We start from the raw sequence: 19,967 nt of genomic DNA on the forward strand, positions 1-19,967 counted from the left end.
GTAAAGTAACTCCTACTACTCTTCAATGGTGCTGGCTGGCTTTATTATGCCAGGAAGAGATACTGGACAATAAACTTAATTTTGGTATGGGCAACAAGAGGCTAAGTCCACTGCTGTTTTGTCTCCCTGATTAAATCAGTGTAAAGCACAGCCACACTGACTGGGATTAATTGCTCCCCTAAACAGTGTCCTCGAGTGCCAAACTATTAGGTGCACTCCATACTGAGCAGCATACATATGCATAACGCTTTTAGCTTTAAAATTAGACAAGTCACCCCTGGAAGCTGATGCAAAAGTGGTAAAACTGTTAAGGGCTGAGTGAATGATTGGCACATAAACAAGACTAATAATACTGACAGTTTCAACATGCACAGCTTATTTATCCCAGCTGACTACACTGTGCTGGAGCTGTGAACTACAATGCAGTGATGAAATTGGCAAGGTATCAAAAAATTTGAAGAGACAAATACCTCTAGCAGAGGTGAACACTGCATTGTAATGTCAAAGTAGATCAATAATTCTTATAGCTACAGATCTGTGCAAATCTCTGTTCACAGCCCTTGGTTCTTATTTCAATCCTCAATTGAACATTAACTCTGTTACTGCTGACATGGTGAACTATCTGTTATGGATAAATGGATCGGCAAGTCTCAGCAATTTACATATGCTGAAAAGATAGAATTTGAGAGAAAACTGACTTTCCATCTCAGCAGTAAATGTGGGCACTGCCAAATGTCGGCTCTTACTATGAAGACGGTTTGGCTTCCACTTTCAAATACAGACTTTCAGTAACTGTTTTCACACAACAGTGATGTGTTGACAGATTGGTGGCATAATGTATCAGAACAGAACTTTGAAGTATATACTTGCAGTTACTTTTTTTTTTTAAATTTATTACATTTAATATATGTTACTGTAATTTTTTTCAGTAACTTAAATAAATCTCATCCTCGGTGTCAATACCAGTTATGTAATTGATGGGAGTATTTTGATTTCTAACAAACAATAAAATGAGACAAAAATGAACATACAGTTGTTGAAAATAAGCTTTCAGAAAACAACATTGAATTTTGCCATAAATTAAAAGATTTTTCCTGTTCCTAGCAACTGATCACTGAGGACAGACAGGCCTACCAAAAGGCCATTTCAATCCAGAAGTTGGGCAAGGCTGTTCTATTTGAGAGTTGGCTAAAACTTGGAGATACAGACTCAGTGCAAAACTGAATATGCGTAGAGAAGTAGTTAGGCAAGAACAAAAGTCCATTATTTATTGCTATGAAAAACTACAGTCTGAAATCAAATAGCCTTGGATAGAACCAAATATTAAAAAGTCCTAAACCTGTGTTGTCGTCATCAGAAATTTGAAATAAAGACCTGGATAAAGGCCTTCAACAGGCCGCTCCACACACTACGGTCATCCAACATACACATCTATGTTGCTCCAGTGTCTTTCCTAGTGTTGCTTACACACTGTCCATTAAAACATTGTCTCTGTCTGCTCCAACTCAATCACAACAGTACACTGAACTGACAGCTCTGCAGTCTCTCTGGGACCTCCTCCATTTTTCCACTACTTTTGATTCTAAATTTTTCACTATGCTCATAAAGTCTGGTGAAAGTTGTAATGCTGATGTACATATCGACCATTATACTAATGTAGGGCAAAGCTAACCTACTCTCTTGTTTCTCAAAGACTGTTAGCACTGATTTTGGTCAAGATACTTTTCTCGGACACTATGAATCAAAAGCAAAATGGTTAGTTTATTTGTGCTCCATTCTATGTGCTAAAATAATATTTAAAACTTGCAAAGGGTGAATTGAGATATGCCCATTCTATCATTTAGTGATTATCTTGTTCATTACAGGGAGTAGGCTATAATGTCTATAGTTTTTTTTTTATCTTGTGGGTCCCCCTTTTTATAAAAGTGAATTATTACAGCAATGTTCCAATTCTGTAAAGCTCCTTTCCTAGGTAGACATTTTGTTACTTAATTTTCGGTATTTCTTTTGTACATTTCCTCTCAATTTATCTAATTTAATAGAGACACTGATGTATTGTGGTGCCTTTCCTAAATTGGTCCTTCGAATAGCTTTATATATGTTTTCCAGTATTACTTCCAGAATGTCACTGTTTTCATCATCTATCTATGTTTGTGATTCATCTGTTAAACTAAATAATCACTGAACAAAATTTTCAAATACTTCCAAGACTTTCCCTTTAGATGCTGTGCAATCTGCCATCTTAGCTGATGAAATGCCAATGGTCTCGCCTCATCAAATATACCCGTTCTCATCAAAACACCAAAGCTAAGCAATGTCAAGCTCGGCCAGTACTTGGATGGATAACCACCGCCTGTGTACACCACATGCTGTCGGCAGCTTTCCCTTTGTCTTTATGGCAAAATGGAAGAGGGGTGGTGGCACAAAGTTCCCGACCATCAGACTTTGCGCCAATGCCGTGGCTTATATCACTAAGCTCAGCGGCTCCCTTGGTGCTACTGGGGGGAGTGAGCTGTGTGCCGGCACTGGTTTACACCCCTTCCTTCTCTCATCATCACACTACACATACACACATTCCAGTCACGTACACTTATCAGATAGACTTAACCTTTTTGCTGCTAAAGACGTGCTTTCTGCGTTCCGTGCTGAGGGCAATGTTTGTTATGGCTGTACTATTCACCTAATTGAAAATTGAGAGCAAAATGATATCTCATTTTATTCTTTGAGTTATTGAGTTTTATATCTGAGTAAGGTTGCATGAGATGCACCCATTCACGTCCTTGCCCATCTCGAATCATGTGGTCATAACAATTGTCATATTTCATAAACAATTTAAGATACCAAAACAATGTTTTTGTGAATGATAGCACACAATGAAGCACATATGCTGTATGATAAATGTTTGAAACATTTTTGTTCGCTGATAGACGAAAGTAACACATCCGCAGCAGTGAGAGTGCAGCTGCTCAGGATGCGTACAAATGTCCATAGCACTATAGGAAATACTACGCGGCACGCGTATACACTTCCACAGCGCTGGGGAAATGGCACAGCAGGATATGTATATGTGTCCACAACAGCGAAAGGTTTAAACATATAACCCTCACACTTTGCAATGGAAAGGTAAAGTACAAGAGTGTGCAAAAGACAGAAAAACCTTTCCAATTAGGAAGCTGAACCTGCCCTTCTGGGTCTCTCAGCCAACAATGTCACATGACTTTACTTTTTACTGATGAAATGTGATCCCTCCCCAAATTAATTTTCCGTTCTGTTTTCTTCATACAGCATTGTCATTGTTGCTGATTGTTTCTCTTACCAAATTTTCACTGTAGCTTTCACACCCTCTCACAGACATTTATGAATAGTTTTATGTAACTGAATATATTCTATAACATTGCTATTAGTATGTACTTGTAACTCTCATTTTCTATTTAAGAGTTGCTTTGATCCATTTTGCTTTCTTCATTTTGCACACAACTTTGTTAAATAATTGCCCCCTTTCTCATATTTCTTGGTATAATCTTCACTTTCTATGATGCAAAAATCGGTTGCATTCATTCATCTGGTACAACTCGCTCTTCTCAAAAAGTCATGTTCTTTTTGAAATGCAAGAGAACTGCTGATAATTAGTATTTCAGGAAACAATAATTGGTCATTCCCCCTTTCCTCGCCCACCAGACTGCCTCCCTACCCCTCACCCATCAACCAGAGGAAACCTCTTCAACAAACTCAGCAATTCAGGGATCACTACAAAGCTGTTTTTCTGAATGTGGTGTTTGATGCCATTTAAGGCAGAGTCTCACACTTACTCGGAATGCAGAGTTAAGTGCAGGAACTTCAAATAGGTGGACTGAGCTCATTACCTTCTGTTTCTGGCAGAAGGTTTGAGACATATGGATACAGAAATCTTCAGAATTTTTTATCTTTATATGCTTCAGAAGAATTAAAAATGCAGAGAAGAGAGAAATGCCTAAAAACCCATGGTACCATTGGAACAAACATGTAAATTAATTACAGCGAATTCTGTGTAGATTTAGCTCAGCGTTTGGTATAACGTATTTACATTTTGTTGTCTAAAAAGAAGTACCAATGAGAAGGGTGTGAACAGACTGTCTACTGTGACTGAATTTTTACACTAACAGCAACATTGTTAGTGTTGTAGGAATGTTCTTCTAAAATGTAAATTTTTCCTTGATAAAAGGTGAACTACTTAGTCAAGATCGCTTGTAAACAATCTTTACTGTTGAGCACCAGCTTCAATAAGCATGGTTACCGTCTGTAGATGTCGATAAAACATTATTACACATTTTGTACACCATTTATCGAGATCTGAAGATGGTAACCATGCTTACCAAAACTGGTAATCAACAATCAAGGCTGTTTACATGTTATCTCAGCTAAGAAGTTCACCCTCTTTCAAGTAATTATTATGGGTCACCTCCTACTACTCGAGCTGAGTAAACTCAGCTTCTGGAGTTATTCTTTGACAAGCAAGAGTAACACACACACACACACACACACACACACACACACACACCTATGGCCCCTACATGGTGCCAGCTAAACTAGGAGTGGCAATGCGATTTTTCGGGTGGTGGACAGGTTGTGGCGGGGGTTAGTGTCAGGTAGGGTAGGTAGAGGGAGAGGAAGGCAGGAGACAGGAAGGAAGAGGGACTGGGGATGGATGGCTAGCATCTCAAAGGGAAGTGACTGGTTTGCCTGCTAGGAATGCGGGAGGAATTGTAGCGCCCACTGGGAAGCAGCACACACTGAAGGTGAAGTGATGTGAACTGGGAGTGGATAACCAGATGGATGAAGGGGAAACTATTCAGTGGAGGGTGCAGGGACAGTGAGTTACCTGAGACTGATGCCAGAACAATTAGAGGAGCAGGAGATGTGCTGTAAGGATAACTCCCATATCCAAGGTTCAGAGAAGCTGGTGGTGGAGGGAAGGATCCAGGTGGCTCGGGCTGTAAAGCAGTCACTGAAACTGAGGATGTTGAGCTCAGGTGCATGTTTCATCACTCTTTGATCTCAACAATAGTTTGGCGGTGGGCATTAAGCCTGGTCGACAGCTAATTGGTAGTCATACGACATAGAAAGATGTATAGTGTCTGCAGCAGAGCTGAAATATGACGAAGCTGCTTTCACAGTGGCTCAGCCTCTGATGTGGTAGGATGGCCTGTGACAGGACTCGGGTGGGAGGTGCTGTGTGGGTGGACTGGGCAGGTCTTGCACCTTGGTCTACCACAGAGATATGATTCCTGTTGCAAGAGATTGGGAGCAGGAATGGCATAAGGGTGGACTAGGATCTTGTGTAGCTGGATGGGTCACAGAACACCTCTTTAGAGGGGGTAGGAAGGATTTTGGATAGAGTGTCACTCAAAATGGTAGAATGAGAGATAATCAAAGACCCAGTGAACAATACGGGTCAGTTGCTCCAGTCCAGATGATATTGTGTGATGAGGGGCATGCTCCTTTGTAGCTGATTCTTGGTGGTGGTGGGAGGGTTGAGGTGTGAGAGAATGTAGCATGGGAAACCTGTTTGTGGGCAAGGTTTGGGGGTACTGCCTGTCTGTGAAGGCCTTTGTGAGGTCTTCAGCATACAGGGCAATGGAATTCTCGTCACTGCAGATATGTTGTCTATGGGTGGCTAGGCTGTATGGCAGGAAGCTTTTGGTGTGGTAGGGAAGACAGCTTATGAAATGGAGGTACTGTTGGTGGTTAGTGGGTTTAATGAAGACAGAGGTGTGGATGGAGCCACAGAGAGGTAGAGATCAACGACCTGGAAGGTAGCACGTTGCTCCACAACCTCTACACCTTTTCTCCCACCTGTTTCACCAGGTCCTCCTCTACCCAATGCACCATTTTCCTGGACTTGACCTCCCCCTCTCTGATAGCTCCATTCATACAACTGTCCACATTAAACCCACTAACCTCCAACAGTACCTGCCTTTCAACAGCTGCCATCCCTTCCACACCAAAAAATCTCTTGCCAGGGCTTCAGTTACCTCTCATTCTGCCCTGAAATGAGAGATATCCCACCCAAGACTCTTCCCACCCCTCCTAAATTGTTGTTCTAATAGCCACAAAAACCTACACAACAATTTAGATCATCTGCATTCCACTCCTACTCCCAAGCCCTCGCAACACAGGTTATATTTCTGTGGGAGAGCAAGGTGCAAGACTTGCCAAACCAACACACCCAGCACCTCCTACTCCAGTTCTGTCATAGCCTTATTCTATCCCACCAGAGGCCGGGCCACTGTGAAAGCAGCCATATCATACATCAACTCTGCTGCAAACACTGCACAGCTTTTCATGTTGGTATGACCAACCACCAGATGGCCACCTGGATGAATGTCCACCATTAAATTGTTGTGAGAAATAAGGTAGACCACCCAGCAGCACAACATGCTCACTTTCAATGGCTGCTTCACAACCCAAGCCATCTGGATCCTTCCCTCCACCACCAGCTTCCCTGAATTACGCAGATGGAAGTTAGCCTTACAACACAATCTCTGCTTCCAGGATCTTCTTGGCCCCTATCTCAGGTAATCCACTGTCCTCACATCCTCCACCCAACAGTTTCACCTTCCTCCACCCTGTCACCCTCTCCCAATTCAGCCCCACATCACCTTCAGTTAGTGCTGGTTCCCACACGCGACTACAACTGTGCCAGCCAGCCCATATACCCGCCCTCTCTCCCTCACTCTTTCCTCGCAGGCAAATCAGTCGCCTCTTTCCGAGATGGTAGCCACCCTCCACCACTTCCTCTCCCCTCCTTGTGCCCCATCTGACACTATCCCCACCACAACCAGTCCGCCTGCTGAAAAATAGCATTGGCACTCTTAGTCCAGCCAGCACCATGTAAGCAGATAGGTGTGTGTGTGTGTGTGTGTGTGTGTGTGTGTGTGTGTGTGTGAGCACGCGCACGCAGGCATGCACGCCTGTTTTACTCTAGTCTGTCAAAGGCGAACTCCAAAAGTTATCAAATTTTCTTGTACCTATCGACAACTCAATGCTTCTGCTTTTTGGTGAGTGGTCTCCTTTAATCCAGAAGTACTTACATAGTAATACCATTAGTTATGTTATGTAGCATAGGGAAGAAATATTCCACTGAAAGGCAGCAAAGCAGGCTCAGACATGGTAATTGGATGTCTCTATAGGCCCCCTGGCTCAGCAGCTGTTGTGGCTGAGCACCTGAAGCATAATTTGGAAAATATTCCGAGTAGATTTCCCCACCATGTTATAGTTCTGGGTGGAGATTTTAATTTGCCAGATACAGACTGGGAGACTCAAACGTTCGTAACGGGTGGCAGGGACAAAGAATCCAGTGAAATTTTTTTAAGTGCTTTACCTGAAAACTACCTTGAGCAGTTAAACAGAGAACCGACTCGTGGCGATAACATATTAGACCTTCTGGTGACAAACAGACCCGAACTATTTGAAACAGTTAACGCAGAACAGGGAATCAGATATCATAAAGCGGTTACTGCATCGATGATTTCAGCTGTAAATAGAAATATTAAAAAAGGTAGGAAGATATTTATGTTTAGGAAAAGTGACATAAAGCAGATTTCAGAGTACCTGACGGCTCAACACAAAAGTTTTGTCTCAAGTACAGATAATGTTGAGGATCAGTGGACAAAGTTCAAAACCATCGTACAATATGCGTTAGATGAGTATGTGCCAGGCAAGATCATAAGAGATGGAAAAGAGCCACCATGGTACAACAACTGAGTTAGAAAACTGCTGCAAACGGAACTTCACAGCAAACATAAACATAGCCAAAGCCTTGCAGACAAACAAAAATTACGCGAAGCGAAATGTAGTGTGAGGAGGGCTATGCGAGAGGCGTTCAATGAATTCGAAAGTAAAGTTCTATGTACTGACTTGGCAGAACATCATAAGAAATTTTGGTCTTATGTCAAAGTGGTAGGTGGATCAAAACAAAATGTACAGACACTCTGTGACCAAAATGGTACTGAAACAGAGGATGACAGACTAAAGGCCGAAATACTAAATGTCTTTTTCCAAAGCTGTTTCACAGAGGAAGACTGCACTGTAGTTCCTTCTCTAAGATTGTTGCACAAATGACAAAATGGTAGATATCGAAATAAATGACAGAGGGATAGAGAAACAATTAAAATCGCTCAAAAGAAGAAAGGCCGCTGGACCTGATGGGATACCAGTTCGATTTTACACAGAGTATGCAAAGGAACTTGCCCCCCTTCTTGCAGCGGTGTACCGTAGGTCTCTAGAAGAGTGTAGCGTTCCAAAGGATTGGAAAAAGGCACAGGTCATTCCCGTTTTCAAGAAGGGACGTCGAACAGATGTGCAGAACTATAGACCTATATCTCTAACGTCGATCAGTTGTAGAATTTTGGAACACGTATTATGTTCGAGTATAATGACTTTTCTGGAGACTAGAAATCTACTCTGTAGGAATCAGCAGGGGTTTCGAAATGACGATCGTGTGAAACCCAGCTCGCGCTATTCGTCCATGAGACTCAGAGGGCCATAGACACAGGTTCCCAGGTAGATGCCGTGTTTCTTGACTTCCGCAAGGCATTCGATACAGTTCCCCACAGTCGTTTAATGAACAAAGTAAGAGCATATGGACTATCAGACCAATTGTGTGATTGGATTGAAGAGTTACTAGATAACAGAACGCAGCATGTCATTCTCAATGGAGAGAAGTCTTCCGAAGTAAGAGTGATTTCAGGTGTGCCGCAGGGGTGTGTCTTAGGACCGTTGCTATTCACAATATACATAAATGACCTTGTGGATGACATCGGAAGTTCACTGAGGCTTTTTGCGGGTGACGCTGTGGTATATCGAGAGGTTGTAACAATGGAAAATTCTACTGAAATGCAGGAGGATCTGCAGCGAATTGACGCATGGTGCAGGGAATGGCAATTGAATCTCAATGTAGACAAGTGTAATGTGCTGTGAATACATAGAAAGAAAGATCTCTTATCATTTAGCTACAATATAGCAGGTCAGCAACTGGAAGTAGTTAATTCCATAAATTATCTGGGAGTACGCATTAGGAGTGATTTAAAATGGAATGACCATATAAAGTTGATCGTCGGTAAAGCAGATGCCAGACTGAGATTCATTGGAAAACTCCTAAGGAAATGCAATATGAAAACAAAGGAAGTAGGTTACAGTACACTTGTTCGCCCACTGCTTGAATACTGCTCAGCAGTGTGGGATCCATACCAGATAGGGTTGATAGAAGAGATAGAGAAGATCCAACGGAGAGCAGCGCGCTTCGTTACAGGATCATTTAGTAATCGCAAAAGCGTTACGGAGATGATAAATAAACTCCAGAGGAAGACTCTGCAGGAGAGACACTCAGTAGCTCGGTACGGGCTTTTGTTGAAGCTTCGAGAACATACCTCCACTGAGGAGTCAAGCAGTATATTGCTCCCTCCTACGTATATCTCGCGAAGAGACCATGAAGATAAAATCAGAGAGATTAGAGCCCACACAGGGGCATACCGACAATCCTTCTTTCCACAAACAATACGAGACTGGAATAGAAGGGAGAACCGTCAGGTGGCTTGCGGAGTATGGATGTAGATGTAGATGTAGAAAGCCAAAAAATTAAGGACACAGTATAATTACTCAAGTATAAGAAAACACTGAATATAAGATGAACATCCCCCCTCCTATTTGTTAAGAGGATCCTTGAGAAAATTTTACTTTTAACATATTCTGACTAATCAGAATTACAAACTGTTTTACTGATCTATGTACCTGCTTAAAAAAGTTAACATTATACCAATTCCTAAATTAAGACCATTTACTGATTGTCTACATTTTGATAGAACAAGGAGAAATAATATAAACAATAAGATTGATTCACTTTAATTTTTATCGTAATTTCACTTTTTCCTTACTTTCTAAGCCAGTTGTCTGTAGTATCACTATCATCAATCATAATCATTGTCACCGCCGCAGCCACCACCAATATCATCACCACCACCGCCACTGGTATCATTGCCTGGGATGATAGTTTAATCTAACCAATGAGAAGTAAGAAAAAAGATAGTGCATGAGGATCATTCCAAAAGAACAAAACATTTCTTCCTACAAAAATTTTAATTTGATATAGTTAAATGAAACTGTGTTTTACACACAATTTGATACCCAAGCTACTAGGTCTACAACTTTTCTTCCACCCTCTTTTCTGGAAGTTCGGGGCTTCATTGTAAAAACTTACAAAAAAATTATGATTCATAGTATTGCCCATCGCTGGGCACTACATTCTCCCATCTTTTGGATAGCATACGAATCCCATGGCGGAAGAACTGGGCATCTTTTGTGTTGATCCACGAATCAATTCAATTTTGTACTTGTTCATATGATCGGAAGTGATGGTCAGCCAGACTGTATGCCACTGATCGAAAAAGGTGGTAGTCAGAGAGAGCAACGCATGGAGAATATGGCGGGAGGGGTAGACTTCTCATTTCAACGTTTCCACGTATATTTTGACGGGTTTTGCGACATGGGGTCGAGCACTGACCTGCTGCAAAATTACCTTTACGTGTCTCTCGCTGTATTGTGACCATTTGTGTTTCAGTGCTGGGCTCGAATGCATCAGTTGCTTTCGATAACGATGTCCTGTGACTGTCTTCGTCTGTTTCAGTAGCTACGAAAACGTGGTGTCTTCCACTGCCAAGCCGGACTTCAACATCAAAATCACCATTCTTAAGGCGTTGAAAACATTCTCTGTATGTTCTTCCACTAACAGTTACCTCACCATTTGTCTTACCCAACATTTTAAGAGCCACAACTGCAGATTTCTTCATGTTAAAGCAGAAAATTAAAACTTCCTACAAATGGCGAGAAATGGGTACGTAAGTTGATGTACTTAATCGAGAATAACCTTATGATGCAATCAGAAATCAACTAATATTTTTATGGCATCATGTTTACAGATGCCTAAGCTTATTGTATTATATCTATGACCAACCACCCAAACCCCACTTGCCGCTACTGCCGTCTACTGCAATACGGCGGAAGCAAAGTTGAAGACCTAATATTTTTCTACCTAGTCACCATTCAAGTTTAGGTACTTGTCATACCATTTTACCAGCTTTTCTATGCCTTCTGCATACTCTATTGTCACCAGGTTGTTGAACTACCGATTAACGGCTTCTTTAAGTTCATCGTCACTTCCAGAGTGTTGTCCACTCAAGAAATCTTTCAATTTGGAGAAGTGATAATCACTTGTAGCTAAGTCCAGACTATATGGTGGATGCTAAAACATTTCCTACTGAAACTGATGAAGCAAGTCCTATGTCACTCCCACTACCTGCGGACATGCATTATCGTGAAGGAGCATGACTCCACCGGTTAGCATTCCACACCACTTTTTTTTAATGGGGTGGCGAAGTTGTTGAAGTAGCTGACAGCAGGCCACTGCACTTATGGTCTCACCTCCATGTAGTCAATCAGCGTGACACTCTTACGATTCCAAAACACTGTAACCATAACCTATCTGATGCTCACAATTTGTTTTGCTTTTTATTTTCAGTTTAGTTGGGTATTATGAATAATGCCATTTCACTGACTGATGCTTTTTTTCTAGTGTGAAATGTGATAGCCAAATCTCATCACCAGTGACAATGTGATTCAAAAATTCAAACATTCTGTACTTTCTGAATGACCCTCCCATTTTTACACATGAGCTGGAATGAAATTTATAATCTTGCTTGTCATAACTATTCGCCTGTTTCTTCCAAATATGTTGAGACTCCAATGATTGTGGTTGGACCTAAGAACACAGCTGTCTTTTCCGAATGAATAGCGGATTTCGCATCTACATTGATGTGAGAATATGACAACATTGCTTCGTCCTTTGCCTCCAAATATGTCGTATGCCCACTGCTCTCTCAATGGCTGCATAGAACTACAATGTAGATGCATTTGTGAACACTTCTTCATTGTGAATTGGTCTGACATTCCATGTGACTGTGTGTTATGTGTATATTACCTACATTTAAATTGGCTGTTGCCGAACCAAGCACTGCTAGTTCAGCTTTAATAGGTCTGGCTTGAAAATGGGCTTTGTAGTTCGATACTAGTGTCTGGACGGTTATGTGCCTAGTAAGTGGATAAAGGATGGGAAAGACCCACCATGATTTAATAACGAAATTCAACAGATGCTGGGGAAGCAGAAGCTGTTGCACTCTCAGTTCAACAGCAAATGCACAAATTATGACAAGTGAAGGTTAGTAGAGATCTGCAGGTCAGTGGAAAGATCTACTCGTGAAGCATACAATAAATACCACTGTCACACCTTATCAGAAGATCTGGCAGAGAACCCAAGAAAATTCTTGTCTTGCGTAAAATCGCTAAGCAGGTCTAAGGCTTCAATTCATCCCCTTGTCGAACAGTCTGGTGTGGCAGTTAAAGACAGAAAAGTGCAAGCCAAAGTTTTAAATTTCAAGTTCAAGAAATCGTTCACACAGAAGAATTGTACAAACATACCATCATTTGACCATCAGATAGACTTATATATGGATAACATAGTAAGGTGCATATCTAGCATAGAGAAGCAACTGAAAGATTTGAAAGCAAGTAATTCACTAGATCTGGATGGAATCCCACTTCGATTTTACAAAGAGTACTCTATGGCAATGGCCCACTACTTAGCTTGCATTTATTGTGAATCTCTCGCCCAGCACAAAGTCCCAAGCAACTGGAAAAAAGCTCAAATGACTCCAATATATAAGAAGGGTAAAAGAACGGACCCGCAAAATTACAGACCAACATCCCTAACTGCTTTTGCTGCAGAATCCTTGAACATATTCTCAGTTCGAATATAGTAAACTTTCTTGAGACTGAGAAGTTTATATCCACAAACCAGGGTGGTTTTAGAAAGCATTGCTCGTGCAAAACTCAGCTTGTCATTTTCTCACGTACACTACAAACTATGGATGAAGGGCAACAGGCAGATTCCATATGTCTAGATTTCCAGAAAGCGTTTGATATGGTGGCCCACTGCAGGCTGTTAAAAAAAGATATGAGCATACAGAATAAGTTCATAGATATGTGAGTGGCTCAAAGACTTTTTAAGTAACAGATCCCAGTATGCTGTCCTTGATGGTGAGTGTTGGTCAGAGACAAGGATATTGTACGGAGTGCCCCAGGGAAGTGTGATAGGACCGTGTTGTTCTCTACACACATAAATGATATGGCGGACATGGTGGGCAGCTATCTGTGGTTATTTGCTGATGATGCTGTGGTGTACAGTAAGATGTACAAGTTGAACGACTGTAGGAAGGTACACAATGATTCAGACAAAATTTCCAGTTTGTGTGATGAATGGCAGCTAGCCCTAGATGTGGAAAAATGTAAGTTAATGCACAAGATGAAATCTCTAATGTTCCAATACAGTATTTCTTGTGTCCTGTTTGATGCAGCCCAGTCATTTAAATACCTGGGTGTAACATTGCAAAGCAATATGAGAGGGAACAAGCACATAAGAACAGTGGTAGGGAAGGTGAATGGTCAAATTTGGTTTATTAGGAGAGTTTTTGGAAAGAGTGGTTCCTTGTACAGGAGACCACATATAGGACACTGGTGCGACCTATTCTTGAGAACTGCTTAAGTGTTTGGGATCCGTATCAGGTCAGACTGAAGGAAGACATCGAAGCAATTCAGAGGTGGGGTGCTAGATTTGTTATTGATGTAGATGTAGCACCACCATAATTAAACACAACCATGAACAAATTACAATACAGAATTTATGCTACACACTTGCTCTTAAACCAAACTCCTATCTGTTTCAGTGATGTCTTTCATCAAATGAATGTCGCCACTGCCTTCACATCACTTCCTTCAAACAATGTCAGCATCTGATGCACTCAGAACCACCTACAATATACAGGAGACAATAGGAGAGTATGCCCTCATTATTTAACCACATCCGTTGACCAGCTCCGCGTCATTAGTTAGTCCTTGCTTTACAAATTCCACAACACCGAAAAATAACTAAGAACCTTCAATCCCATGTGGCATATCCTATCACCGACAAGAAGACAGCAGGAGAAGTGTGTACAGTAGCAGCTACAGTTACTGTTACATACCAGAGAGGTCTGCAGAGTAGCCGTGAATGGCAGTGGCATCTGCTACCTGCCAACCGGGTAGGGATGGCGTGGACGACACGGTTGGGCCGACAGGGCCAGCTGTGTACACGCAGTTGTTCAGGTCACTGCCCCCGCTCCCATTGCTGCCACACTCTGGGCTATACGGCACTGCTGCCTGTAATGTATATACACAGGTACACTGCTTATGGGTAAATTTCCATTGGGCAGCCACTGATGACAGAGATAATACAGTAACAGCACGGAAACGTATCCACAAAATCCAGCAGCTCTAAAAAAATTCTGAAAATATATAATTATACTTATATATAACAATATGTAATATAAGACATGTGACCAGTGTGAGCAGCAAAAGAGAGAGAGAGAGAGAGAGAGAGAGAGAGAGAGAGAGTCAGGATAAATATTTAGTCTGTTCCCCACCTCTTTTTACATTACTCATTGGGTTTCTGTCCTAAAGATGGACATAAAATTTCTAACTCATCTGTCACTCTCTCTTTATATAATCCAGAAAACTCACTAAAAGAAGTGTCCATCTGTAGCAGCTAAACATATTTATTATGGTGGGTTAAAAAGCTGTCAATAGCTATTTGTTCTCAGAAATCACCTAAAAGAAATTAAAGCTATTCTTAACCCCAAGGCTGGCTTGAACACTGCAGAACAAGATTTACCTATTCAATTACAGATGAGTCTACAGTTTAACATACACTCTGAAACACAGTGTAACTCATCATTTTTCACACAACAAGCATGCCAGAGGTGATGAGCGAAAGACAAAAATCCCAGAACTGAGTGGCAATCAAACCATGGATCTTTGGAATTGCAGTCTGGCACTTATGCATCGAGCCACACAGAATTCTACTATCTACCTCTGAATGTCAGCCACACACTAACTTCTCTGAAACCTGGCCTCAAGTACATATACCTATTTCATACCAAACATTCACTTCCCACTCCACTTATTAAATTGACAGCTTTGGCTCACTATGAATTCTTGCTGCATCCTTTGTAGTCTTTTCATTGTAACATCTTGGAATCATCAAATCTAACCTTCCTTATCTTATCCAGATAGAAGCCCCTCCAGTCAGTACAACTAGAAGGCCAGTCACCTACAGAAGTGTTACCCCACCTAACAATCATCTCTGTTAACAGTGTTTTTTCCACTGTTGTTGTGAACTGATGCACACACTCAGTTGAAGGCCAACACAACTTGTACCTGGCTCCATCCACGATCCCACTGACATATGTCGAATCCCCCTCCCTTGTGGTACATCGCTCGTCTCATCTCCATTTATAAACTTGAGCACTGTGGATGTCCAACAGTGGCTGGCACCGCAGAGATGACAAATCCTTGCAAACTAGTGCATTCACTTCACATGTAGAGCCTATTAACTTCAATCACAGCTACCAAGCATTTCAATCTCAGAGTATACCCAATTCCCATTCTGCTTTGACCCACAGTGTAAACTGTGCCTATCTTTCTATTAGTTTCCTATTTCGTATTACCTCAGTAAACTCTGGCATTTCTTATGTAGGTGAACAGCTGATTACTCCATGGTTCCTCCACAGTCAGCTTTGAGTACGTCTTTACATGAGTGATTACATACACAAATCTGCAGTTCAAAGGTGCATAACCACAATGTAGAGTGACTGGTGACACCTGTATATGCTAAATCTTCTAAAATTAGCTGTCATTCTTTCCATATCCCAAATTTTACAGCTAGAATATAGCACTTTCCTATATGCTGGCCTGTATCTTCAATTGCTCTATTCACAATAAAAATGGTTCAAGTGGCTCTGAGCACTATGGGACTTAACTTGTGAGGTCATCAGTCCCCTAGAACTCAGAACTACTTAAACCTAACTAACCTATGGACATCACACACATCCATGCCCGAGGCAGGATTCGAACCTGCGACCGTAGCGGTCGCGTGGTTCCAGACTGTAGCGCCTAGAACCGCTCGGCCACTACGGCCGGCCTATTCACGATAAAGCACAGATCATCTACAGTACCTACACCTCAACATCTTTCATACAATACTGAACTTTCCAGACATTATTTTTGCTGCAATGAACAATTTCTGCCCCTCCCTCAAAATACAATCTCAATGAGTGCTTTACAGAGCATTGTACTACCAACAAATCCTTTAGTACTGTGATACCCTTCAGAGATCTGTTAATCAATCAAAGTAGATCTTTGAACATGTTCCTCAATAACACCTAAAACATTTTTCTCCAATCTGTTACTGTCGGATAATAAAGAGTGAGATGGCACCATAACAAATGGGCCAATGAAGACAGGCTATCACAGGTTCCCAGCAGTAGATGATGCTAAAGTTGCAGGCGACAGGAATACATCACACTGTGAGGTCCGGTAAATACACAGACAGGGCCTGCTTATGATCACTGCCACCAAGACAATCATGTTGGCCTTCCCCAGAAGATACAGGTCTGGTTACGTATTCTGCAGACATGAGATATCAACGTCATTTATTTAGATTTATTTAGTGTTACTGAGGGAAGAGTATCTTCCCCCCCCCCCCCCCCACCCTGCTTTCTTTTATATTTATTTGTATTAAATTTATCTGGCATTACGCAGTGTAGTGACGGTTAATACAGTAAACGTGTTAAGTGTCTACTGTTTGGTTCCAAATCCTCGAAGTTTCTCCTTCTTGATGAGAGCTATGGACCATGATGGATGAATGAATGAATGAATGAACAACTATTGAACTTATTCTTGAAGATGGCTCAGAGCCATTTGCGGAAACAGGAAAATTCGGGCCAAAACATTACACAGATGATTCCTATGCACATTATGACAACTATTCTAGCCAAATGATCTTCCATCGAGACCTTTCCAAGATGGCATACCTGGATACTCGGCACAGTCACAAAGATACAGAGATCCAGTACATTGGAGATCTAGGTGTCTTTCACTGTAATCCCCTCCCCCCCTTTCCCAGTGCCCTTTTTCCCTCCTTCCTTGTGGACATTAATAACACAAACCACAAAATGTTTCTTATATTTCTTTGTTGCTCAGGTATTCATCCTTAACTGAAATATTAGTTACTAGTTGGTCAGGATTTGTAAGACAGTCATTAACTAATCAAGTAACTTGAGAAGGGCAACAATAAAACTATGATGAGATGCATGACCAGTTATTGAAAGTCTTATGAAGCCTAACTGAGTAGTAAATACGATTTTAATCAAGTAAGGACATGGGGTATAAATGTACTGAAAATTGTGGGCAAGAAATGTAACATTAGAAAAGTTTCATGATTTGCACAAACAGACAGAACCCAATCCCGTAAAATATATGCAAGTGACCACCTCCATGTCATCATCTACATCTACGTGGATACTCTGCAAATCACATTCAAGTGCCTGGCAGAGCATTCATCAAACCACCTTCACAATTGTCTATTATTCCAATCTTCTATAGTGCACAGAAAGAAAGAACACCTATATCTTTCCATACAACCTCTAATTTCCCTTATTTTGTCTTGGTGATCGTTCCTCCCTATGTAGGTCAGTATCGACAAAATATTTTCGCATTCGGAGGAGAAAGTTGGTGACTGGAAATTCGTGAGAAGATTCCGTCACAACGAAAAACGCCTTTCTTTTAATGACTTCCAGCCCAAATCCTGTATTATTTCTGCGACACTCTCTCCCATATTTCGTGATAATACAAAACGTGCTGCCCTTCTTTGAACTTTTTCGATGTACTCTGTCACTCCTATCTGGTAAGGATCCCACACCAGGCAGCAATATTCTAAAAGGGGACGGACAAGCGTAGTTAGGCAGTCTCCTTGGTAGGTCTGTTACATTTTCAAAGTGTCCTGTCAATAAAACACAGTCTTTGGTTAGCCTTCCCCACAACATTTTCTGTGTGTTCCTTCCAATTTAAGTTGTTCGTAATTGTAATACCTAGGTATTTAGATGAATTTACGGTTTTTAGATTAGACTGATTTATCATGTAACCGAAGTTTAACGAGTTCCTTTTAGCACTCATGTGGATGACGTCACACTTTTCGTTATTTAGGGTCAACTGCCACTTTTCGTACCATTCAGATATCTTTTCTAAATCGTTTTGAGTTTGTTTTGATCTTCTGATGACTTAATTAGTTGATAAATGACAGCGTCATCTGCAAACAACCAAAGACGGCTGCTCAGGTTGTCTCCAAAATCGTTTAGATAGATAAGGAACAGCAAAGGGCCTATAACACTACCTTGGGAAACGTCAGAAATCACTTCTGTTTTACTTGACGACTTTCCATCAATTACTACGAACTGTGACCTCTCTGACAGGAAATCACAAATCCAGTCACGTAACTAAGACAATATTCCATAAGCACGCAATTTCACTATGAGCCACTTGTATGGTACAGTGTCAATAGCCTTCCGGAAATTCAGAAATATGGAATCAATCTGAAATCCCTTGTAAATAGCACTCAATACTTCATGTGAATAAAGAGCTAGTTGTGTTTCACAGGAACGATGTTTTCTAAACCCATGTTGACTGTGTGTCAATAGACAGTTTTCTTCGAGGTAAGTCATAATGTTCGAACACAATATATGTTCTAAAATCCTGCTGCATATTGATGTTAACGATATGGGCCTGTAATTTAGTGGATTACTCCTACTACCTTTCTTGAATATTGGTGTGACCTGTGCAACTTTCCAGTCTTTGGGTACGGATCTTTCATCGAGCAAACGGTTGTATATGATTGTTAAGTATGGAGCTAATGCATCAGCATATTCCTAAAGGAACGTAATTCAGGGTGTATACGTGGACATGGAAAAAAAATTCCCGGATTTCTCCCGGATTTTCCGGTTAAAAATACACTTTCTCCCGGGTGGAAACATAGTTTTTCCCTGTTAATTGACAGTATATTTTCTCTCGGAACTGTATAACTTATCAATCCTTTGAATGGTTATGGTTTTATACAGGGGCGTAGAACTTCCCGGCGCTTTAGGAAACAAAACACCTTTTGGAAAGATGTTTGATGTGCAGTAACATGTACGCTGCATATTTTCGTATTACGAAAGTATAAATTCGAATTCCACCAAACACCGCATGTTACTTCCCGAAGCATTGAAATCGAGATTGAGATGCGTATTTGTAAGCCAGTCATAGCCCATGTCACGTCATCTCGCCAGCCAATGACAGTGGATATTCAGAGCTTCGGACACGTGGTGTAGTCACAGCCAATAGCAACATCACTGTTAAGTAGCGCGAACATACGAACAGGAAAAGTTAATGGTTTAAATTAATATACGAGGGCTATCCACAAAGTACAGGGCTATTACAAATGATTGAAGCGATTTCATAAATTCACTGTAGCTCCATTCATTGACATATGGTCACGACACACTACAGATACGTAGAAAAACTCATAAAGTTTTGTTCGGCTGAAGCCGCACTTCAGGTTTCTGCCGCCAGAGCGCTTGAGAGCGCAGTGAGACAAAATGGCGACAGGAGCCGGGAAAGCGTATGTCGTGCTTGAAATGCACTCACATCAGTCAGTCATAACAGTGCAACGACACTTCAGGACGAAGTTCAACAAAGATCCACCAACTGCTAACTCCATTCGGCGATGGTATGCGCAGTTTAAAGCTTCTGGATGCCTCTGTAAGGGGAAATCAACGGGTCGGCCTGCAGTGAGCGAAGAAACGGTTGAACGCGTGCGGGCAAGTTTCACGCGTAGCCGCGGAAGTCGACGAATAAAGCAAGCAGGGAGCTAAACGTACCACAGCCGAGGGTTTGGAAAATCTTACAGAAAAGGCTAAAGCAGAAGCATTTCTTAAACAGGAGATTGGAAAACCGATGGATCAGTCGTGGTG

The 19,967-nt window shown here is 41.4% G+C and overlaps 1 protein-coding gene across 2 annotated transcripts in view; it reads right to left on the minus strand.

Annotated features, from left to right (window-relative positions):
• The window catches only part of LOC126253404 (forkhead box protein J3-like), a 65,764-nt gene that overhangs the window by 13,380 nt on the left and 32,417 nt on the right, over positions 1-19,967 (minus strand). For both annotated transcript variants that reach the window (XM_049954704.1, XM_049954705.1), the window contains exon 5: positions 14,109-14,283. In XM_049954704.1, coding sequence (XP_049810661.1) covers positions 14,109-14,283 — 175 coding nt within the window. The remainder of the gene's footprint in view (positions 1-14,108; positions 14,284-19,967) is intronic.

The sequence above is a fragment of the Schistocerca nitens genome, chromosome 4 (assembly GCF_023898315.1).
Source record: "Schistocerca nitens isolate TAMUIC-IGC-003100 chromosome 4, iqSchNite1.1, whole genome shotgun sequence".
Classification (NCBI taxonomy): domain Eukaryota; kingdom Metazoa; phylum Arthropoda; class Insecta; order Orthoptera; family Acrididae; genus Schistocerca; species Schistocerca nitens.